The sequence below is a fragment of the Lagenorhynchus albirostris genome, chromosome 20 (genome assembly GCF_949774975.1).
Source record: "Lagenorhynchus albirostris chromosome 20, mLagAlb1.1, whole genome shotgun sequence".
In the NCBI taxonomy this organism is placed as follows: Eukaryota; Metazoa; Chordata; class Mammalia; order Artiodactyla; family Delphinidae; genus Lagenorhynchus; species Lagenorhynchus albirostris.
In genome coordinates this window covers 26,690,285-26,714,201 of record NC_083114.1, presented here as the reverse complement: position 1 = coordinate 26,714,201, position 23,917 = coordinate 26,690,285, and the positions used below count along the sequence as shown (strand labels likewise).

Sequence of the window (23,917 nt, the reverse complement as noted above, 5' to 3'; positions counted from 1 at the left end):
AATAAGGTGTCAAGTACCTGGATGATTGCTGGGCAGGGATGGTGGTCTCTGGTTTGATGGTGTTGCTGGAATGGTCTTTAGAGTAACTGGCTGTAGTAATACTGAATTTGAATATTCCGGAAACTGAAGAGAGCAGGGTGCACGTTCAAATAAACATTCTACATTAAGCTTTACTTTATAATTTAGATTCCTAGGCTTCCAAGGGGCAGTATTCCAAGAACCATATATTCTGAACTGGATAAGAATTAGTAATTATTAACTATTATTTTAGTTTTTAAGATAATAACCCCTTACAGAATTTACTGCTTTTCTGTCTGGTTTCATGCCCATTGCACCTCATTTCCCATATAAAATGTAAACTTAAAAAAAATGTTCCTTTTTAAAAAAAGAAGCAGGAATGTATGGCTCAGACCAGAGTCTGTTGTTCCACACTGAATAAAACCTGGGCCTCAAAGGACAAAAAACAATATTAACCACAAAAAAGCATAAGGTGAAGATATTAAATCAAGACTTAAAGATTAAAGTTTTAATTAGAAATATCTCTTCTTGTAATTTTCTTCATTCATTTCACAATATGTCCTGGGCACCTACTGTATGCCAGGCTCTATAAATAAAGCAGTAAATAAAGCAGGCCAAATCCCTGCCCTCAAGAAGCAGACAATCAACAAACGTAAACAGGTGTCAGATAGCAAGTGCTCTCTGGAAAAAGCAGGGTAATGGGAGAAGAGAGGCTGGGGTGGGATATTTCTCTGACAGTCATAGTCAAGGGAATGCCTCACCACTGGGGACACTGAGCAGAGCCCTGATTCTGATGCGGGTCCTGTGATTAGCTAAGGTCATATGGTCATATGCTCTGAAGCAGGGGGGTGGCCAGTGCAGTTGGAGAGGCAAGAGGTGCAGCTAGAGAGGTAGTGGGAGGGGTCAGAGCAGCATTTCAGGCTTTTACTGAGTAAAATGGAGTCAGGAAGAAAATCACAGGTGGTTTTAGAGCAAATGGGTAACATAATACAAACTTTACTTTTAAAAAAGATTGCCATGGGGACTTCCCTGGTGGTCCAGTGGTTAAGAATTGGTCTTGCAATCCAGGGGACACTGGTTTGAACCCTGGTCAGGGAACTAAGATCCCACATGCCGCAGGGCAACTAAGCCCGTGTGCCACAGCTGCTGAACCCATGTGCCACAACTAGAGAGCCCACACACTGCAGCTAATGAGCCCACGTGCTCTGGAGCCCGTGTGCCACAACTAGAGAGAAGCCCACACACTGCAACGAAAGATCCCGTGTGCTGCAACTAAGACCCGACACAGCCAAAAAAAAAAAAAAAAAAATGAAAAAATAAAAAAGATTGCTCTGGTTTCTGTTTTAAGAATAGATTGTGTGATGGGGGTGGGGGTGGAGAGGAAGGTGAAGGCTGAAGCAAGGCAACACTCAGGGAGACCACTGCAATATCCATCTGATGGTAGCTTGAAATGGGATGTGGTAGTGGAGGTGGTGAGAAGTGGCTGGATAATGGATATATTTTGAAGGTAGAGGTAAAATGGTGGAGGTCAAGCATGATTTCTCAAGGTTTTTGACCTCAGCAACTGAAATAGTGGTCATTTACTGAGTGGGGGAGACAGCAGGAAGAGCAAATCGGGAGACAGGGCTGAAAGAAAACAAGAGGAGATGTGAAGTGGAAGGTGGAAATGTGAGTTCTGAGTGTAGGGAAGGCATAAGGTCTGGAGACAGCAACTTGTAAGTCGTCAGTCTGAATGGAATTTCAAGATATGAGACCAAAAGACCATGGAGGAATGAATGCCAAATTCCTGGGGTCTCCAATACTGAAAGGCCAGTAGAGGAGGAGGGACCAGCAAAGGGGATGGAGAAGAACTGAGGCAAGAGAAGAACCCAAAGTGAGTGGTGTCTGAAAGCCACACGTGCAGAAAATAGGATGTGACTGACTGTCAGTTGCTGTTGATCAGGTGAGATGAAGACTGAGAATTGCAGGACTACATTTAGTAAATCTGGAGGTCTCTGGTGACCTTGACAAGAGCTCTGCCAGTAAAGTGGCTGGAATGAGAACTTGTCTGAAGTCTGTCAGAGGATGGGAGGAAAGAAAGTGGAGACAGCAAATATAAACAGCTCTAAGGGAATTCTGATCCTTAACCATCTTTCTAACGGAAGTGAGACTATACTTGTCTATCTTAAATTATTAAAAAGACAGCAAGGAAAAGTCCTAACAAGGGCTGCATCAACACATTATAAAGAAACTTTGAGCAGAACATGAGAATTAAGGGCCAGGAGTTCCTTTTTAGCATGATAATTGCTCATCAGGTGCACTGCCAGAGAAGGTCTTCATTACTTACACTCTCATATGTAGGACTTGAGGCGAGGTTTTGGCTGGTCCTTTGGACAAACCTAGGATAGTGTGATAACACAGCATGATTACCCTACAGTGAGATCAAAGATGCCAAAAGATGACTTTCCTGGTCTAAAAACAAAACCCAAAATGTACCTTCAGACTACACAAACATATTAATTTTATATATCAATAAAAATTACCATTGGTTTTAGTGCCCAGCAGATCATGATGCCCAAATACCAAAGACAGTAAAGATAAAACCCTGTCCCCAGGCAGTGGCAGCCTTGAGACCCTGGAGTGTGCACACTATACCAGTGACAGCAGAGCCTTCAGTCTTTGCATGAGCGTAGCTACCACCCCATCGTTTCCTAAAGGATGAGGGGCAATGCAGAGTAGAAGTTAGGAAAGGGGGACAGTTTGGAGTAAGGTTGGAATAAACACACTTCACCCTGTCTCTCCCACCAAATGCAGCTATAAAACATGGACAGGATGCGTGGAGCAAATATTAGAGAACTGAAAAGTAAACACTAGTTACAGGCTGATTGGGAAAGAAGACTAGAATTTGAGTATCAGTGAAATGTTGGTGAACTTACCATGTTCTGCCCCTCTGGTATTCCCTAACTGGAATGCAGTGCAGCCTAAAACCCAAGTGGGCAGTGAAGACAGAGCTCCAGGAGAAGCCTCTCATTCTCACTCAAGGAGCAGAAAAGGGAAATCCTAATGCTCAGAGAGAGTGTGGAAATCCCCCATCCCTTTTCTCCTCTTTGTTCTTTCACACCCCAAACCCTAGGCAATCCCAAGGTGGCTGCAGTGACAGCAGAGGTAACAGGGACCTACAGGGGCTTAAAACTCTGAGTGAGGGGAACCTTCCTCTCTAAGAGGTAGAACTGTGATCCCAAGAGGATATGGCAAACCTCTGTTATTTCTTTTATCCCTTCTGTCCTGCCATTTGGTGCCCAACACAAGCATAGTCAAGGAAATGCATGGCATAGTAAACCTTCAGCTTTTTGACTGGAGAGCCAAAAAAGGGCGTCCCAGGAAAGCAAAGAACCAGAGAAATCACAAAGAGGGAGGAAATCAGGAAAACAACCTTAAAGTTGTTTATGAAACAACTTTATGCATCTATGAATGCATGGCTGATCCCAATAAATGCCAAAGATGTTGAGAACTGAACACACAGCCTGCTATCCAGACCTTACATGAATACTGGGTGGCACACATGTGGGACAGGTCTCAATGGCACTGCCAAGGCTTTGAAAATTTAACTGACATCAGAACCGAAGCACACAGAAGGCAGGCTGAAACTGTGGCGTAAACCTCATGAAGTTGTTTGCCTACTAATCAAAACATCAACATTCTCAACAGGATTTAGATAAGATGAAGTGTCTCATATCATTAAAAATGTCCAAGATACAATCCAAAATGACTATGCATCTGAAGAACTGAGAAAATTTAAACTTGCAAGAGAAAAGACAATCAACAGTGGTTGACATCCAGAGTACACAGATGCTGAAATTATCTTACAATTTTAAAGCAGCTATTTATACAAATGCTTCAGCAAGGAACTGTGAACACTCTTGATAAAAAACAGGAAAATAGAGTCTCAGCAAAGAAACACAAGATTATAAAGAAGAGCCAAATGGGAATTTTAGAATTGAAAATTTCAGTAACTGAAATTTTTAAAAAGTGACAGAATGAGCTAAACAGCAAAGTGGGGATGACAGAGGAAATAGAGTGAGAAAAGCAATGAACAGAACCCTATGGATCTATGAAACAATGACAACAGATCTAACGTGTGCCATCAAAAGTCCCAGAAGGACGGCAGAAAGTGTGTAGTGCTGAAAAAAACATTTGAAGAAATAAAGCCTTAAAACTTCGCAAATTTGGTCAAAGACAAACCCCCAGATTCAAGAAGTTCAGTGTAATAGGTTGAGTCGTGGCTCCCAGAGAGTTATGTCCTTGTCCTAATTCCTGGAACCTATGAGTGTCACCTTATTTGGAAAAAGGGTTTTTGTAGATATAATTAAGGACACTGAGATGATGTTCGAGTGGGCACTAAATTCAATGACAAGTGACCTTAAAACAGAAAAACAGGAGTGGGGGGAAGGAGGGGCTGAGACACACAGGGGAGAAGGTAATGTGAAGGTGGAGAAAGAAAGTGAAGTGATGTGGCCACAAGCCAAAATAACAAAGGAGTGCCAACACTCACCAGAATCTTTAAGAGGCAAAGAATGGCTTCTCTGAGAGCCCTGGAGGGAGACTGCCTTGCTTTCTCTCAGACTTCTAGCCTCCAGAACTCTATAAAGAGAAGTTCCTATGGTTTTAAACCCACCAGTTTGTGGTGTTTTTATGGTAGCCACAGGAAATGAATACACTCAGTAAAACCAAAAGACAGCCATGCTCAGACACATCATAATCAAACTGTTGAAAATTAGAAGAAAAGTTCTTAAAGCACAGACAGAAAAAAACAACACAGAATCAACAGGGGAAAATTTGAATGAATGTTAGCTTTCTCATTAGAAGCCATTTAGGCCACAGGAGACTGGAGCAATGTTTAAAAACTGCTGGAAGAAAAGAACCATCTACCCAGAATCCAATGAGAATATCCTTCAGGAACAAAAATGAGAAAGACATACTCACATGAAATAATCTAAGAGACTTTCACTGCCAACAGACCTTCTCTAAAATAATGCTAAAAGAAATTCTTCAGAGAGAAGAGAAATTGTACCAGAATAGAAGGAAAGCAACAGAAATGGTAAATATTGGGTAAATATAATAGACTATTCTTCTCTTCCTGAGTCTTTAAAATTTATTTGAGGGTTGCAAGCAAAAACTATATTATGGAAAAATAATTGTATAATAATTATACATTGTCTGGTTGTGGTTTTTTAACATACATAATACATACAGTAACTATAATTTATATTATTAAAGGGGAGCGCTGTATGATAATAAGGTTTCTACATTTCACTTCAAATGGGAAAATACTGGTTTTAAGTACCCCCAAAAAACTGTAATTCCTAGAGCAACCATTCCTCCCCTCCCCATATATACACTACACAAAGATACAAAATCACGATAAAATGGAATATTGAAAACATTCAAATAACCTAAAGTATGAAGGAAAGAGGAAACAGAAAAAAAACCCCACACACACCAAAGGGAACAAATAGCAAATTACACAATGCTAGACCTAAATCCAAACATACTAAATGTAAATGGTCTAAACATACCAATTAAAGACATAAATTATTAAAATACATAAAAATGCACAACCCAACCATATGTTATCAATTAGAAACTCACTTCAAATAATTAAGTTAAAAGTAAAAAGGCAGGGCTTCCCTGGTGGCGCAGTGGATAAGACTCTGCCTGCCGATGCAGGGGACACAGGTTCCATCCCTGGTCCAGGAAGATCCCACATGCCGCAGAGCAACGAAGCCCATGCGCCACAACTACTAAGCCTGCACTCTAGAGCCTGTGAGCCACAACTACTGAAGCACATGTCCCTAGAGCCCATGGTCCACAACGAAGAATAGCTCCCGCTCACCGCAACTAGAGAAAAGCCCACGTACAGCAACGAAGACCCAACGCAGCCAAAAAAAAAGTAAAAAGGCAGAAGATATACCATGTGAACACTAATCAAAAGAAAGCTAGAGTGGCTATATTAATATCAAAGTAAACATGAGGGCAAAGACAATTACAACGTATAAAGAGGGGACATTACATAATGATAAAAGGGTCAATTCACCAAGAAGACAACAATCCTGAATGCAAATGCACTTAAAGACAGAGCTTCAAATACATGAAGCAAATAATTTTACATAAACTTTTCTAGAAATATCACATACTGTATGACTCTATTCAGATGCTATTGTCACAAACTATAATGATAGAGAACAGACTGGTGGCTGCTGGGGGTTGGGGATGGGGATGTGTGACTATAAAGGAATAATAGCATAAGGGAGCTTTTTGGGATAATGAACTATTCTACATTCGGACTGTGGGGGTGGTTACATGAATCTATGTATATATGTTAAAATACATAGAACTGTACACCAAACAAAAAAAGGGTCAATTTTACCATACGGAATTTTTTTTTTTTTTTTTTTTTTGGCAGTATGTGGGTCTCTCACTGTTGTGGCATCTCCCGTTGCAGAGCACAGGCTCCAGACGCGTAGGCTCCGCGGCATGTGGGATCTTCCTGGACTGGGGCACGAACCCGTGTCCCCTGCATTGGCAGGCGGACTCTCAACCACTGCGCCACCAGGGAAGCTCCCAGAAATTTTTAAAATAAAATTAAAGTGCAGAAAGAAAATAAAGAGAGCAGGTATGGCAATCAGATCCACTTGAATTTGAATCCTCTTTTTGCACTAGTTAGCAGCCTTGGTTTCTTCACTTGTACAGTGAATATTGGCGATACCTATCTCATAGGCCTGTAGGGAGCACTAGTAAGTAATTAGTAAGCATTTCTTATTCTTCTTAGCCTATGGCCTGATACTAACTGGGCTATAAATATGACCTGTGGCTTTATCCCATCATCATCGCTTTTCAGGGATCCTTTCTGTTATGAATAATTCCATCACTCATTTGTTCTGTGATGATAAATTAAACTGCAAACACAGAGAGGTGGAAAAATCTCAAGACTGTAAGATATTCTGATGGCTGATTTTGCCACTCATATGTAATCTTTGGCATATGATTTAACCCAGATTCATGCCTTAGGTAACTTTAGCGCTTCCATTTCCATCACTAAAAAACTGACTAGTGATACTTTCACTCATGTATCAATATAAGCTTCTTCTGAAAATCAGAAAAAAATAGATACAAAAGACATAGTCTAGAAAACAAAATATAGATGTCACACATCTTTTATTCCAGTAAATTCTAAGAACTATTATAATTATTTTGATATCTGGAACTTGGGCAGACAATTATAACAGGGTTTCTAACGATCAGCCGATCACTGCCTTATGGTTCCCCAGAGACATTTTTTAAAACTAAAGATTCTTGCTACTGAATCAGAGTTTCTGGTGGCCAGCAATTTTACTGTTCAATAATCACTCAAGTGATTTTTATGCACCTTAGAGTATGAGATCCACAAAACTAAGCAGCTGTTAGCTAGTATTTGATCTTTGTGTGAGTTGTATAGACAGACATTTTTTGTAATGGGATTTCATCTTTATGGTCAATCTTTCCCAACAAGATTTGCAGAATAAAGGAAAACAGAATCAGCTACTTCAGACCACGTTGTTTACTAAGCAACTTCACTGGAGTTCTGCCTACAACATTTCAACATTTACTTGCATCACAGCAGTCAAGACCAGAGGGAGTCAAGCTAAGGTAATGACCCAACCTGGTGGTTCAAGAGATAGCCATGTCCCAGCACATGAATCTTTCCTTTCTCTCTTCTTCCCTTACACATTTTTTTGTTTTTTTTTGCTTTTTTCCCCAGTTTGATTCTCCTTTCTCTTCTCCTCAGTCTGCCCCTCTCCTTTTTAATATAGAAAAGTAACTAAAAAATATCTAAGTCCATTGACATAAAAACACAGCCAAGACATGCTGTTGAGTGAAAAACAAAAGCAAGGTTCAAAACAGTATGCATAGTATGCTGCCCTTTATTTAATAAAGGAGAAAAAATAATTCATATTCTTATTTACCTAAAGACACTTTGGAAGGATAAATAAGAAACTAACAAAGGGGTTCCCCGGGTGGGAGCAGGTATGACCCAAGGGAGGGCAAGAGGCAGGATGGGGGTGGGATGAGATCAAGTATTGTCCTTGTACATCTTTTTATATTGCTTTGATATCTGCATCATGGAAATGTATTGCCTATTACCTAAAATACATATATTTAAAAGGAAAAAAAAGAATATAATAGGCTTTGATGGAAGGCAAATCTAACTTCTGTTTATTTTTTTGCTGTTTATCTGCTCCATCCTGCCCCTTCTTGACCTTAGGTAACCATGCTTTTTTTAGGTTCTTCTGCATCTTTCTTATGTTTCTCTATGCAAAGAGTGGCAAATATTAGCATATATTATTTCTCACTTTCTTATACAAATTTGAGATAGTATACACACACTACTTTGCACCTTTTCTCATTTAATAATAAATATATTGGTGATTGTCCCTCACATAGAGGGCCTACTTTTTTCTCCAGAAGTGTAATAATATATTGTGTAGATGTTTATTTAACCATTCCCCAAACTGAAGGGTACTTGAGTTGTTTCTAATTATTAGCTATTGCACAAATGCTGTCAAGAATAATCTTGTAAAGACCTTATTTTGCATAAATAAGCATAAATTCCTAGACTGCAAGTTCAAACGTAAATGCATTTATAATTTTAATAGATATTGCCACTTGCCCCTCATAAAAACTGCACAGTTTTGTGATAGTATCTGTCTCTCCACAGTTAACAAAGCATGTTAACAAACATGTAGACTACTGCCAACCTGTGAGGTTAAAAAAAGTCTTATTACAGTTTAATTTATATTTCTGTAACTGTACGTAAGGCTGAGCATCACTGAGCAAAAATATGTTTCTAAATCATCTGTATTTCTTTTTTGGTGAACTATCAGTTCACCAGACCTGCTACTTAATCGCTACATGAACTTCTATTCCCTAGGTCTCAGCCTTTTTTCCTATAAAATGGGAATAATGATAATAGCACTGATCCAAGAACTTTTGCAAAGATTAAATGCAATAAATAAAAACAGGTCAGCAAAGTGCCTGCCACATAGCAAGTGCTCTGCAATCTGTGTGGTCGTTTCTGTTCCCCCACTTTGTCTTTGTATTTTTCCTACCTCCTGTTACCACTAAAAAAATAAGAGAAACAGAGAATTTATGGAAGGCTTGCTATGTACTGAGTGCTATACTAGGAGGTACATACAGTATTGCACAGAATCTTTTTAAGAATCCTAGAGAGTATTCTTAGAAGAGAAATGAAGGCTCACACTGGTTAAGTTTCTCATCCAAGGTCACACAGCTAATAGGAAGCAGTACTGAAATTCTAAATCAGTTATGTATGATTCCTAAGTCTCTACCTTTTCTATTATGTCATGTTTTCTTAAATACGAGGAATCAGAATGAGATGGAATTAGTTCTGGAGTATTACTGACATACTTACAGGGGTGTTTCTGTGTTTTCTGAGGCTAGCAAATCCACCTGTGGATGAAGACTGGGTTTCAAGTTGTTTGTTACAACAGGACTTGTAGAGCTGAAATCTAGAACACAAAATGTACTTATTGCTTGGCTCTAAAACATTTTGTCCATCAGTTCTGTTGAATTTTCTGCTGGTTTTTTTTTTAAAAAAAAACCCACCAAATTAAGGAGATTGAGATAGTTCTGTCACCGTAAAATCGTGGGATTTCCTCAAACAGAAATTCAAAAACATCATTTATGGCAACTGGAAAGAGAGAAATTCCCTGCCATAAAAACAGGATGTTGTAAAGGTAGCAAACGTTATTGTGTTGGGTTTTCTAAAATCCCAAGCTGACTCACAATGGAAGGGATTTTATGTCTTATCCTGTCAAGCACAAAAGTAAAAAGCTATGGCATATATAGAGCTCTACCCTCACCTCTCCAAACTCTCAAGTTCCCATAATCATGAGACACCCCAAAGAGAATAATTATTTCCACCCCCACTCTGAAAATGCCTGATAAAAACTCAAGAAAACTCTTCAATATAATGGACTCCAAACATCCCACTGGTCTAAACAAGCAGCCAACATTTTAGAAATGGGGTAAGTAATAAGAAAACCACAAATTGAGTGATACTGACTATTCTGATTCTAAAAAATCCTGCTAACATAAAAGGAAAACAAACTGATTTTAATTTGGCAGAAAATTCTGGATTTCAGCATTTTTCATCATCTTTACTTTGTAATTTACCAAAACTCTTTGGGAAGGGTAATAGGAGACAACAAATAAGACAGATAAGGTAGGTAACCCTAAGCCTACAGTGCAACATCATTCATTTACCTTCACAGAAAACCATTAAAGCAACAATTGCTCTCACTTTATAAAGTAGGAAAGTCTCTAAGGTGTGTGGCTAAGAGGTGCCAGAACTGGGATTTCAACTTGGACTTCTCTGACTCAAAAGCTTGTGATTTGCCCTCCACATTTCGCCATCATGAGGCCTCATAATTCCTGATTTTGTCTATATGCATCAAATATTCCCCTTCCTGATGCTATAGTATGGCAGAGAAAACCAAAGATAATAGTGAGTGGGTTCAGAGTAAGTTTAAGTATTGGCCATGGAGCTGAACAAGCTCTATAAGCAGGCCAGGCGAATTTGTCAAAATACTAAGCCAGTGGGATGAGTTTCAAGGACCTCCTCCGCCAGACACATCCCATTCCTGTACTGGGTGTGACCTACCATTTGTCAAGAAGTACTTAAATCTCCTGATATAGTTCTCTGATATTCAAACTGACTTCAGTTCTTCTCAGGTTCCATTTAATCAAGAAACCAAGAGAACTGTTTCACATCAAGCTCTTCCACTGGTCTGAAAAGGCCCATGTGCTTATTTACTTAAGTCTGAAAGCTGAGCATTCAGGGTGCTGAGTTCTCCCAAAGTGGCCCTATGCATCAGAGGGCTGCGACTCAGGTCAAGGAGATCAGAGGATGGGGCAGAAGGTTCACTGGTAGTCTGAAAACAAAGCAAACAAAAACACAATTTAGAAAAAACTATGTCAGGCAGTTTGTCACAGCTTTCTCCCCAGACTTTCCTTTGGAGAAAGGAAGATCCTATTTGGAAGTATCCTGAGAGAGAACTCTCCATTCAATAGACAATGCTAGTACTAATCACATCTCACCACTGACATGGGTCCCTGCTTAATTAGAGAATCTTCTTATGACCTCTTATCAATAACTCAATGAGTTATTAAGGCAGATACTCTACGCTACTAAAACCACTCCAAATCATTAATGCATGTCTTCTCTTTTTTAAGACTTGTTTTATATAAGCTTTGCTCCTTGCTGTAGAATTCATAAAACTTTCAATTGTTTATTTTATAACAGTTCTATTTACTTACATTGGCATCTTCCCTCTGGTTCTTATTTTGCTCCAAAATCCTTTGTTGGTTTCGAATGAACCTGTTTGAATTAACAAAATGCAAGTATTTAAAAGAAAAGATATGAAAATGCTATAATATTTAACAGAATTATTAATGTGCAAATATTTAGGGATAATCAGCCTCATCCCCAATTCCCAATAAAGTACTTTAATAACTTTTTCCCAGTTTATAAAAGTAATAATGCCTTTAAAGAAAACTATGAGAAAATGGACAAATATTACAAATATGAATAATTCCATAATCAAGATATGGTTCCTATTAATATTATGATGTACTTCCTTCTAGTATTTTTTTCTGTAAGTTAATCTATTTTAAATTTAGTTGAAATTATACTTTACATAATTCTGTATTCTAATTCCATTATGTTCAGATCATTTTTCTAGTTATTCAGAAATACAACTTATAGTGGTTGCATACTTAACCTAATGAATCACATATATAAATATTCTCCTTATTCTCAAATATTTGAGTTGTTTCTAATTTTGCCAAAATTATCAAAAATGATTTTCCATAAAATTCACATACAATTAACATATTTTCACTGTTTAATCTTCATTTTTATAAGACACTTGTCACCTAACAATATTAGCTTTTACAACTTTGTTTTAATTTTACATTGTTCGTACACTGTGGATAAAGGAGGAGCAGTTAAATAAATAAATAAGAGAATAGGGTTCAAAGAATAGTGAAGCTGAAAGCAGAAATCCAAGGCACAAGTGTCAGTATTATTACTGAGTAGTTATAAGACCATACATATGATCCTCAGTTCTCCATCTACTCAAAGAGAATAGCAATATCTGAACCATTTCCTCAAAGTTAATCTCAAGGGCAAGATACAGACAGATAATACAGGTGGATGAATGTGGAAATGCTTTGCAAACTAAAAGCTGCTTTAGAAATACATAGTATTTCTATTACGACACATTGATTCCATGAACCTAAACACTTTCAAGTCTAAAAGCTTATACTGAATTAAAACATGACGTAGGTTTAAGGATTTTCCCCTTTCTAACATACGTACTTCTTCTTCCATCTACTCATGGTATTGGCTTCCTGCATGCTAGCTAGTTATGTGCAAGGTGTGAACAACCTTCACAAATCAAGCCTTGAGTAACAATTTCTGTTACCTTATTTGCACAGCTATTCCCTGGATGTAATGAGTGGAAACTTCTGGGGATTTTGGAATGGGGTGAATATATTTTGCCTGTGGGATGGATGTGAATCTTTAGGGAACAGAGGGCAGACTGTGGTGAGCATGGTAAGTAGGATGATTCCCCTGCCAAGATATCCACATCCTAATCAATGGAACAGTGAATATGTTAGGTTAGATGGCATATGGAGTGAAGATTGCTAATGAGTGGACTTTAATAGGGAGATTATCCTGGACCACACAGATGAGCCCAGTGTAATCACAAAGGTCCTTAAATGTGGACGAGGGAGGCAGACGAAGGAAGCAAGAGGGATACAATGTGAGAAGGACCCGACCAGACAACTTTGGCTTTGAAGATGGAGGAAAGGGGTCAGGAGCCTAGAAAAGTGGCATAAGTTGCACAAGTTAAGGAAAAGATTTTCCTCCAAAAAGGAATGCAGCCCCGGTTCAAAGCTGAATCAGAAAAAGCTGTTCACAGAAATAACCCAGCCTCCTGATATCGAGACCAGATAAACACACATTCCCCCTTGGAGGAAGCTTTTAGTAAGTGGTCTTATGGTTTGTAATAGAATTCTCCAAAATGAAAACCATGAGTCAGCACTCTACTGAAAACCATATGGTTTTCCTTAGATATCTTCCCATTTACAAAGATTTATACCAACCACCCCCCCAAAAAGACCAAACAAACAACAAAAAAAAACCCCAAGAAAACGAAGGGCAAGGTTTGCTCAGTGGTAAGGGAACATGGTCACAGGGCTCACATCCCTCCCTGGGTGCCCTGTCACCTCTTCACAGAACAGCCGCTCTCCCTGACAGCGAGACAGTGAGGGAAAGAACTTATTTTGCAGCTGTGGGTTTTACTTCCCTGATTCTCTTGGTTCATTCACGATGAGTGGGGAAAAAAAGTCTAGACAATAAATTAGAAGGCTCACTAGGACAAGAAGAGGAGGAGGACAAGAAATTAATATTTAATGTGCTAGCACCCAGCTAGGTGCTTTAATATACATTATCGCATTTAATTCTTAGAAACAAACAAATAAAATAAACAAACCCTCTCCAAATAGGTAGTATTATCCTCTTTAATAAATAGGAAAAAACCCAAATCTTAAAAAAAGTTAAGCAATTTGTCCAAAATCATCAGTAAGATTTGAATCCGGACCTGTTCACCTCCTTCCCTTATGTCACACTGGTCCCATTCTTCATCTGTTGGTGGGAAATATGGCCACTAATGCCAGGGAATTCTCGACAGAAATGGTTCCCCTAAGGGCGTCTTGAAATGTCACTGTAACTAGGAGGAAAACCTCTGATATTTAGCAGGTAGGGGCCACATAAGGGAAAACTGCCCTACCCAAAATGCCAATACAACTCTTATTTGAAACAAGGATCTAGAAAAAGTTTGGGGATCTCAGAGACTCCAGAATTTCTATGCTAGGAAGACCTAGGTACAGGTTTGGAAAGAGACCAGGAGACTTGCCTGAAGCTATGTTTGTATATAGCACTTCTCATTAAGACTGAGGAGAAAGCCACCTGTCAAGCGAAGCATGCTGCCGCTCTTTGGGGCCAGGTTCTAGGTGCCAGCCCTCTCCCCAGGCCTGTTGTGCCTTCCCATAGCTTCACAACCGTATGTGCTCTTACCTGCTCCTGGTTTAGTCAACTCCTCCTCATCCCACAGTTCTCAGCTTAAATGGTACTTCCTCATAGAAGGCTTCCTGTCCTTCTTCTGACCTGGATTAGGTCTGGCTGTTATTCTCACTAAACAGACCTCCTATTCACTGCATTTATTTCACTTTCCAAGTGTGTATATTTATATATATATGATTGAAGGTGTTTTCCTCACTATAGGCTTGACTATAGATTACAATAGGTTACAAAACTATTACTTTGGGGCTTCCCTGGTGGCGCAGTGGTTGAGAGTCCGCCTACCGACGCAGGTGACACGGGTTCGTGCCCCGGTCCGGGAAGATCCCACATGCCGCGGAGCGGCTGCACCCGTGAGTCATGGCCGCTGAGCCTGCACGTCCGGAGCCTGTGCTCCGCAACGGGAGAGGCCACAACGGTGAGAGGCCCGCGTACCACAAAAAAAAAAAAAAGAAAAAAAAAGACTATTACTTTGATGAATGAATAAATGACTTGGAAACAACTTAAATGCCTAATAAGTGAACTGTGAGAGAAACGTGGACCATTATGCAGCTATTAAAAATAATGGTTTAGCCAAAGTATTTAAGAACATAGGATACACAAATACTGGTTTTACGGCAAAGAAAATCAAGGGAGAAACAAAAGTATATGTTCTTTATATGATCACGACTATAAAAAAGTTTAGAAAAATACTAAAATGTTAGAAACAAAATTATGAGTACAGTCGACCCCTGTATCCACAGGTTCTGTATCTGTGGGTTCTGCATCTGAGGATTCAACCAACCTCAGATTGAAAATATTTGAAAAAGAAAAATTCCAGAAAGTTCTAAAAAGGAAACTTGAATTTGCCATGAACCAGCATCTATTTACATAGCATTTACATTTACTAGGTATTATAAGTAATCTAGAGATGATTTAAAGTGTACAGGAGGATGTGCATAGGTTATATGCAAATACTACACTATTTTACATAAAGGGCTTGAGCATCTGTGGATCTTGGTATCCTTGGGGGGGGTTCCTGGAAACAATCCCCTACAGATATCAAGAGATGACTGTGTTTAAACTTTTTGCCTTCATACTTTTCTGAATGGAATTTAGAAAAAAAATCTGTGTTCATATACAGATTATCCTCACTGGCTACTCTGGTTTTGTGTAGACTATTTTCTCCATATAAATATCCTCCTCTCTTCTCTTTACCATTTCCATGTTGTTCTCCACCTCAAACTTAGGGTAAACCTCACTTTCACTATGACTCTTTGTTTATAGCATTGGTCTATTTGAGAGCTTACGATGTGCTCAGTGCAGACAACATTCCGTGATTAAGATCCAGGCCCTGCTCACAGGGCAGTACGTGAGCATTGCTTACACTGCCCGTGAATGCCCCTCACACTGCTCAGGCACACGCTCATTCCTGCAAGCCATATCACACACTCCCAGAAGAGCAGGACCAGGATTCCCTATCTTGGGAGGAAGGCAGCCATGTCCAGAACTTGTTCCTGATCTTTCTGAGTGCTCACCTGTAGGCACTCTAAGAACACGGAGTACCTGGAGGTTAAACTAGCACTGGAGGAGGGTCAGAGAGGGCGTGCCACTGCTCACCTCTCATATCCAAGGATGGCGTTATTCAAATCCTCATTCACCTGAATTAGCTCAACAGTGACATCTTCATTCTCCACCACTACGAGCAGGTCCATGATCCTCTCCTGCATCTCCCGACCTGTCTTATAAAGTTTCTGTCAAAGAAGGAGAGAGATTTCTTCTTCAGTGCTAAAAAAACAACTGATTTGCCAATCTGTATACTACTGTGACCATCTCCACACTGAGTCACCTATGGGAGATTACCGAAGTATTTAACTATGGACAGCTCATCCTTTCTCTATGAAGGATATCAGAACAATATTTTCCTCTAAAAATCAAAATGGGCATCATAAGGACAATAATGTACATTGCATGTAATGCTGGACTAGAAATCAGAAGTGGTGTACAGGAATTCTAGGTTTACTACTTATTAGCTGTGCTGTGTTAGGGGAAAAAAATCACTTGTTTTCTAAATCTGTTTACTCACTTGACAAGTGAAAAATATACTACTTGCCACATCTACCTCAAGGGGTGACAGAAAATCAAATGAGGTGTATAATGAGGAACTATATAACTATAAAGAACTACATAAAACATAAAATGCTATTGTTGTTATTTGTGGTAATAGAAGAAAGTAGTTAAAATGCATTTATAGCAGTATAATTTTCTTGTTATGTTTTACTTAAACATGTAACATTTATAGTTACAACATCACATTCCAAGGTAAACTGAAGCAGGATTAAACAACTAGTCATCAATGCCATTTTTATTTGGACTGCCTGGAATCACTGTATTACACAAGACTCTACTCCCCAAACCAGCTTTTTCTCATAAGCATCAGAGGCACCTACAACAGACTTACTGACTCAGAATTGCCTAGGCTGAGAGTTTGGGAATTTACACTTTTTAACAAGCATCTCAAAGTGTTTCTTATGTACACTGATACTTGAGAACTGCTATCTTACAACTTACTTTCTCTTAGGCAAACCTCCAGTAAGCCTGAGGAGCATAAAACTGGTATTAATATTCCTTCAAACCCACCCTGGCTAGAATTTGTCCATGTAATAATACATTAACATCAGGCAAGAACACAGGGAAGCTCCCCTTTCAAAATGAAAGCAGCAGAACTTGCTAAATCACAGCACTATTACATTATCTGATCTTTTCCCTCAAGAAAGACAGACTTAAAAAAGAAAAAAAAAAGACCTGCTGAAAAACTTACACTTCACAAAACCATTTAGAATCTCAAACAATCTATCACAAGATTTCCAACAGGAAATCTCTAAATAAATAAACCAAACCACTACCAGCTGGCATTTAGACTCAGAGGTAAAGGCTACCATACCTCCACAAAATCTTAACAGAAGTATTTAGAAGACAGAAGAAAAGGGAAAGGAAAAAAAAAAAGTGAGACAGACAGATGACAGACTCTAGGTTTTCATACTTGCACTGTGCAACCAGAAAAACTGTCCCAGTTCCTAATGATGTGGTCACTGTCTGCAGCAGTTGACAAACTTTTTCTTAAAGGTCCAGATATTAAATATTTTCTGCTTTGTAGGCCACAAAGCCTGTGTTGTAACTACCCAACTCTGCCAAGGTGAGAGTAACCACACACAATATGTAAACAAATGGGTGTGGCCACATCCTAGCAAAATTAAGTCAGGTGGTTGCCAAATTTGAGTCACTTATGGTCCCCTGGTAGAGCACAAAGAGAAGAGACTTTAGACTCAGTGGACCAAAGGTCTCTCCCATCTACATACCTGATACAGGATATGGTTAAAACTTAGCCTCAGTTTACTTTTTTATCTGTAAAACAAGGATAACAACCATCTTATAGGGTTGTTGTCAGAACAGAAAATGATGCGGTTGAAACCCACGTATGGCATACAGGGTAGTCAATGAATGTATTATGGTTGCCTAAGGAGGTGTCCCTAGCAGCTTAACTAGCAAACTAATATTATACATTCCTGGGACTTCCCTGGTGGTCCAGTGGATAAGACTCTGCACTCCCAATGCAGGGGGCCTGGGTTCGATCTCTGGTCAGGGAACTAGATCCGGCATGCATGCCACAACTAAGAAGTCTGCATGCCGCAACTAAGACCTGGTGCAGCCAAAATAAATACATATATATATTTTTTTTTAAAAGGAAAAAACTAAGAAGCATTTGGTTATAACCCCATGATGAACGAGAACTTTACCTCTGTTCTGCGTTAGTGTACAGAACAGTTCTCCTCCTTGCTCACTGGCAGCCTTGCTAGAACAATGTCAAGATCAAGGAAATACAATGGCTGTTAGATGCCTGTGACAAAAGTAGAAAGTAATCTGAAATGAATTTGCAGCCAACGTCAACAGCCCCCGGTCACATGAAGACTGTCCCTTTGCCCTCTCAAGACACAGATGGAATGGAAACATGAAAGGGGCACCACATTCTCAGCAGGTTTGCAAAGCAGAATTTGAAAAACCTCTTCAAAAGCCAGCCCAGTCTGATCTTTGCAATTGATGTCTGTCTCAGAGGAGGGCCAAGCCACCTGGAAACAGCACAGATCAAGTACCATGGACCAAAAGGATGGGTCAGAAGTTCCCCACAGCAGGCACCTGCAGGGCTGTGGATGTGGGGAGCAAGGGGGCACGAGTTAAAATACGGAGGAACAGCTGCTGGTGCATATGCCCATCACAGAGGCCCTGGAATCGCCTCCCTTTACACCATATCAAAGCCCAGGCAGGCTTCTGAGCTAAAGTGATTCTAACAATCAATTCAAACGTCTTTGGAGCAAAACAAAAAGGAGCTCATTAAGAGCTTCCCCTTCTGACATCCAGATGGCTCCCACTCTTTCGCAGAGCATTCAGGAATTAAGGAAGAAGATTCTTCCACACTTTGAACTTCAACTGCAATTGTCCCACATTCACCAACACAGGACAACTCAATAAAAAGAAAAACAAAAGTATCTGAACGTATCCCTTGAAAAAGTAATAAAAGGAAGGAATGTGTTTGCTTAACAGCCTTCTCTGGAAATAATACCTCTGGCACTACTGCTATTACACATCTCCTCTCTCCCAGGACCTCCTACCAAGACAGCAAGAGACCCCGAGAACGTCCCTATATACTCAAAACCAAAACTGCCCCCGCTCACCATGAAACCAAACATTCCTCAGCATAACTTGCTCATACAGTTTCTTCTTTCTTTTACAGGCCTCTATTGAATGAATGACAAGTTAACAGTTAACATAATCCTCCAGAAAATCATTAACTTCCAACTCTTTTTCCCAACTAAATATTGTAAACATCTTCAGTAACTCCTTAGCCCTTCTTTTGCCCTAAATCATTAATTCTTCAACAGAGGATCAATCTATTCAACTTAATAGACATTTGATAAGCTCACTCAGTACACAAAACATACACTCTAAATGTGCATAGCTGTATGGATTTATAAGTAGAGGTCTTGGTTACTGCCTTCAAGTTGCTTCCACTCTAGCTCAGGAGCTAATATATACCCACATGAACAGACAATAGGTTAGCCACCTATGCTAGAAAGTCAGTCCTGGGTTCAAAATGAGAAACAAGTGCTATACTGGATAGAACACAGCCTCAGGAGGACAAGGTTCCCACTCCAGCTCCATCACTCGCTTGCCACTGTGTGGACAAATCATTCCCTTTCTGAATATGTAGCCTCATCTGTAAAGGGAGATGGTCTTAATGGCATTGAAAGTCCCTTCCACTCTTAACACCTTACAAGTCTCTGAATGGGAAAGACAGTAAGAGCGGTCAGGGCAGATGACTTTTTATTTTACTCTCAGGTTTTTTTTTCTCAACTGTTACCAATTATTCTCACAGGACCAAATTTTAGATTCACATGATTTGAAACTTCTCTAATAAGTTAGAGTAAGGCTTTTTCTAGTTGTGCTTTCAGAATTGGAGCTCACTTTATTCTACAGAAGACGAAAACATTCTCTTCTTTCATTGTCCTTACTGGGTCTAGGCAAAAACAAGACTAAAATGGGAGGTGAGCCACTCACGGTAAGAGTACGGTGATTCAGAGACAAGTACACAACACCTAGAAAACAAATGCAAGAACGTGCAGCAACATTTCATTGCTGTGACCAGAACAGATACTTTTAACTCATCGCAATACTCATAGACTAGACGTGGCCTCAGAACCTTCGCACACCACTCTGGCAAGCTGAAAGAAATCCTGTCTCTGCCCCTAATGAAGTTCAAAGTGGTTGGCAAAGGTGTCTTTCACCAAAATAGTTTCATTGCCTAGGAATCTAACAAAGAGAAAGGAGCTCTGAGAATAAGCAGGGCTTCGGGATCTAACCGCTCCGCACGGATTGGAGGAACAGATAGGGGATTCCACATAAGTATACCAGATTTCAGACAGAAGGAAACAGACAATGCATTTCAAATAAACAGAACAGCTGCCAGAAGGTATGCGCCAACAGACAAAACAGGAAATGCTTTTAATGTTAACAAACTGCATATAAGACTGTGATCACTGGTAAAGTATATGTACAAGAAGAGCCGAGAAATTTTTGAGCGGAGACTTTTCCTACCGGCTGCACACCTTTCTTTTGCCTTCCAGATCCACCATCCATACTCTGCCCTGCTGTGTGCCCTGGGGGCTGGCCTGTAGCGGGCATACCACCAGGTCCCCTGCCCTCTAGCTTTTGACTGGGTTCAGCCCACAGGATGCACGGGGAGGAAATGGGAGGGTGAAGGAGAGTGAGGTCTGGATATTATCTTCATTCCTTCCACCAAAGGCACCACTACTCTCAAGGCTGCCTTCCTCATATTCTGCCCACTGGGTTCTGGCAAAAGTTTCTTCTTGCCTATTTATGCCTAGGGGTATTAGCTAATAGCCCAGGGTAACAAACTTGCTCCTGTGGTTTCTCTGAGCCCTGTGGTACCTCACTAAATAACAGTACCTTGATTAAATTCTTTTCAAATTACCCAAATGGAGCATGCCATCTGTTTCACTGATAAGCCCTAAAAGGCATGAAAACAGAGCAATTTAAATAGTATGATACCAACACAGGGATAGACAAACAGATCAAACCAAGAGAACAGCCTCTGGAAAGACATCCTTGCACTAGAATAAAAATATGATAAAGAGGTATTTGAAATCAGTGGAGAAGGTATAAATTGTTACTAAATGTTATTTGGACAACCAGCCATATAACTGAAAAAGATCAATGAAGGGAAAATCTCTAACTGATACCAAGGATAAAGATTTTAATTTTATTTTTTAAATTAATTAATTTTGGCTGCATTGGGTCTTTGGTGCTGCTCACAGGCTTTCTCTAGTTGCAGAGAGTGAGGGCTACTCTTCGTTGCGGTGCGCAGGCTTCTCATTGAAGTGGCTTCTCTCGTTGTGGAGCATGGGCTCTAGGCACACGGGCTTCAGTAGCTGTGGCACGTGGGCTCAGTAGTTGTAGCTTGCAGGCTCTAGAGCACAGGCTCAGTAGTTGTGGCACACAGGCTTAGTTGCTCCGCGGCATGTGGGAACTTCCCGGACCAGGGATCAAACCTGTGTCCCCTGCATCGGCAAGCAGATTCTTAACTGCTGTGCCATCAGGGAAGTCCCAAGATTTTAATTTTAAACCACATAAAATCAAGGGAAAATCCATTAATTTATTAAAGATATTTTTGTTGAATGATTACATTGTGCAGCACTGCTCTGGGAGCGGAACCTGAGCAGTAAACAGGACAAGGCTTTGAAGCATCCATTCTAGAAGGCAAAGACAGCTGCACAATCATGCAGGAAAAGCATCAGTGTGCTGGGCAGAGAATGAAAAGGGGGTGAAAAAGAAAGTGATGACTTTAAACTGGGGAGCCAGTGAAGACCCCTCTGAGGAGGTAACATACTAAGTTGGAATGATGAGAAAAAGCTGGCCATTAAAAGACAGGGGAAGCATGAGAGTCAAGGGTGAAACAGCTCCCCGACAAGAACGAACTCAGTGTGTCCAGGGAATAGGAAGGTGGTCGCTGTGGCTGGACCAAGGACACATGAGCTATGGAAGGAAAGGCGGGCAGGAGCAGACTGGGAGAGGTTTTGTGGCCAGAGTAAGAAAGTTGGGTTTTATTCCAAGTGTAATGGGAAGCCACTGGAGGGTTTCCAGCAAGGAGCAACATGATCTGGTCTACCTTTTAGAAAGCTATAGAGATGCTCAATATCATTAGTTATTAGGGAAACGCAAATCAAAACTATAGTGAGATACCACTTCACACCTACTACGTAGCTAAAAAACTCCAGAAAACCACAAGTGTTGGCAAGGAAGTGGAGAAATTGAAACCTGTGTGTTGCTGGTGGGAATGTAAAATGGTGCAGCCACTGTGGAAAAAAGTTTGGCAGTTCCTCCAAAAAGTTAAACATAGAGTTTCTATATGACCTAGTGATGCTACTCTGAGGTATATACTCAAAAGAACATAGGTATTCAAACAAAAACTTACACATGAATGTTCACAGCAGCTATTCACAATAGCCAAAAGGTAGAAACAACTCAAATGTCCATCAACTAATAAATAAATAAATAAATAAAATATAGTATACCCATACAATGGAATATTGGGCCATAAAATGTGCTACAGCATGGTTGAACCTTGAAAACATTATAGTAAGTGAAAGAATCATATTTTATGATTCCATGTATATGAAATACTCAGAATAGGTAAATAAATACACAGAAAGAGAAAGCAGATAACTGGTTGCCTGGGACTGGGCAAAGACAGGAAGGGAGAGAGATTGCTTACTGGGTAGAGGGTTTCCTTTGGGGATGATGAAAATGTTTTGGAACTAAATAGAGGAAATGGTTACACTGTGAACATGAATTCCACTAAATTGTACACTTTAAACTGTAAACCTTAAAGTGATTAATTTTATGTTTTAACATAAAAATGTTTTAAAAAATGTTTTAAAATGTTTTAACATTTTTATTAATATTATGTGAATTTTACCTCAATTAAAGAAAAAAAGCTATATAGTTCTTGATTTTCAACACAGCACTGTACTCAATATCCTGAAAATATTTTTGACAACAAAATACCTAAAAATATTGGATACAATATAAAAGTATTTTAATGTGCATGCCTAACCTTTCAAGAAAGCATGAGAAGTCCTCAAAGGCTAAATCCAAATAGGATCCAAAGATATGAGAGGCAATAAAGGCACAAGGGCCCGAAAGGCACCCATCTGTCAGTCTCTAATAACCCTGAGAGGCAGGAGACAAAGCCTGGGGCCCGAACAAGGTACTGAGATGCAGCTGGGACATCTGAATGGCTACGACCTATATACGAAATAAGAAATATACATATTGATCTTTGCCCCCCAGTGCTGACAGAGTTCCTAAATCCCTTGGAACTTCCTGGGTGATAGGAGCATCTTTTGTTCTGATGAGGCAACTCTTGATGGGCTCCTGGATGGGGGCTGGTCAACAGAAAGACTAAAACTTGATTAGAAGCTTGGAACTTTTAGCCCTATCCTCCATCCTCCGGGTATGGAAGGGAGGCTAGAGATGAGAGTTAACTGATCATGCCTACTTGATGAAGCCTCCATAAAAATCCATAAACTTTGGGGTTCGGAGGGCTTCCAGTTGGTGAACATACCCATGTGCTGGGACAGGGGTGCACCTCAACTCCATAGGGACAGAAGCTTCAGTGTTTGGACCCTTCTAGACCTCACCCTTTGTACCTCTTCACCTGGCTTTTCATCTGCATCCTTTGTAACATCCTTTATAATAAACCACTAAATATAAGTAATTGTCTCGTTGAGTTCTGTGAGCCATTCACGCAAATTATCAAACCTGAGGAGAGGGTTGTGGGAACCCCCGGTTTATAGCCTGTTGGTCAGAAGTATGGGAGACTTAAACTTGCAAAGGGCATCTGAAGTGGGGCAGCCTTGTGGGACCGAGCCCTTAACCTGTGGGATCTGATGCTAACTCTGGGTACTTAATGTCGGAATTGAATTTAATTTTAAGACACCCAGCTGGCATCAGAAAATCAGTCAGTGTGGGCAAAAAACCCATACATTTGGTGTCAGAAGTGCTGGTTGTGAGTAGTACAAAAAACAAAGTTTTCCTTTTGTTATATAAGTTAAAAAGTTAGAAAAAGCAGCTCAGCCCCACAAAGGAAAACGGCAAGGA

The 23,917-nt window shown here is 39.9% G+C and overlaps 1 protein-coding gene across 3 annotated transcripts in view; it reads right to left on the bottom strand.

The window, feature by feature from the left end:
- TOM1L1 (target of myb1 like 1 membrane trafficking protein) overlaps positions 1 to 23,917 on the bottom strand; it is a 52,447-nt gene that overhangs the window by 4,975 nt on the left and 23,555 nt on the right. For 2 of the 3 annotated variants that reach the window (XM_060133256.1, XM_060133257.1), the window contains 6 exons: positions 15,803 to 15,936; positions 11,374 to 11,434; positions 10,871 to 10,988; positions 9,467 to 9,563; positions 2,345 to 2,396; positions 18 to 123 (listed from right to left, as the gene is read on the bottom strand). In XM_060133256.1, coding sequence (XP_059989239.1) covers positions 18 to 123; positions 2,345 to 2,396; positions 9,467 to 9,563; positions 10,871 to 10,988; positions 11,374 to 11,434; positions 15,803 to 15,936 — 568 coding nt within the window. The remainder of the gene's footprint in view (positions 1 to 17; positions 124 to 2,344; positions 2,397 to 9,466; positions 9,564 to 10,870; positions 10,989 to 11,373; positions 11,435 to 15,802; positions 15,937 to 23,917) is intronic. The other variant, XR_009537443.1, reaches the window with a different exon arrangement.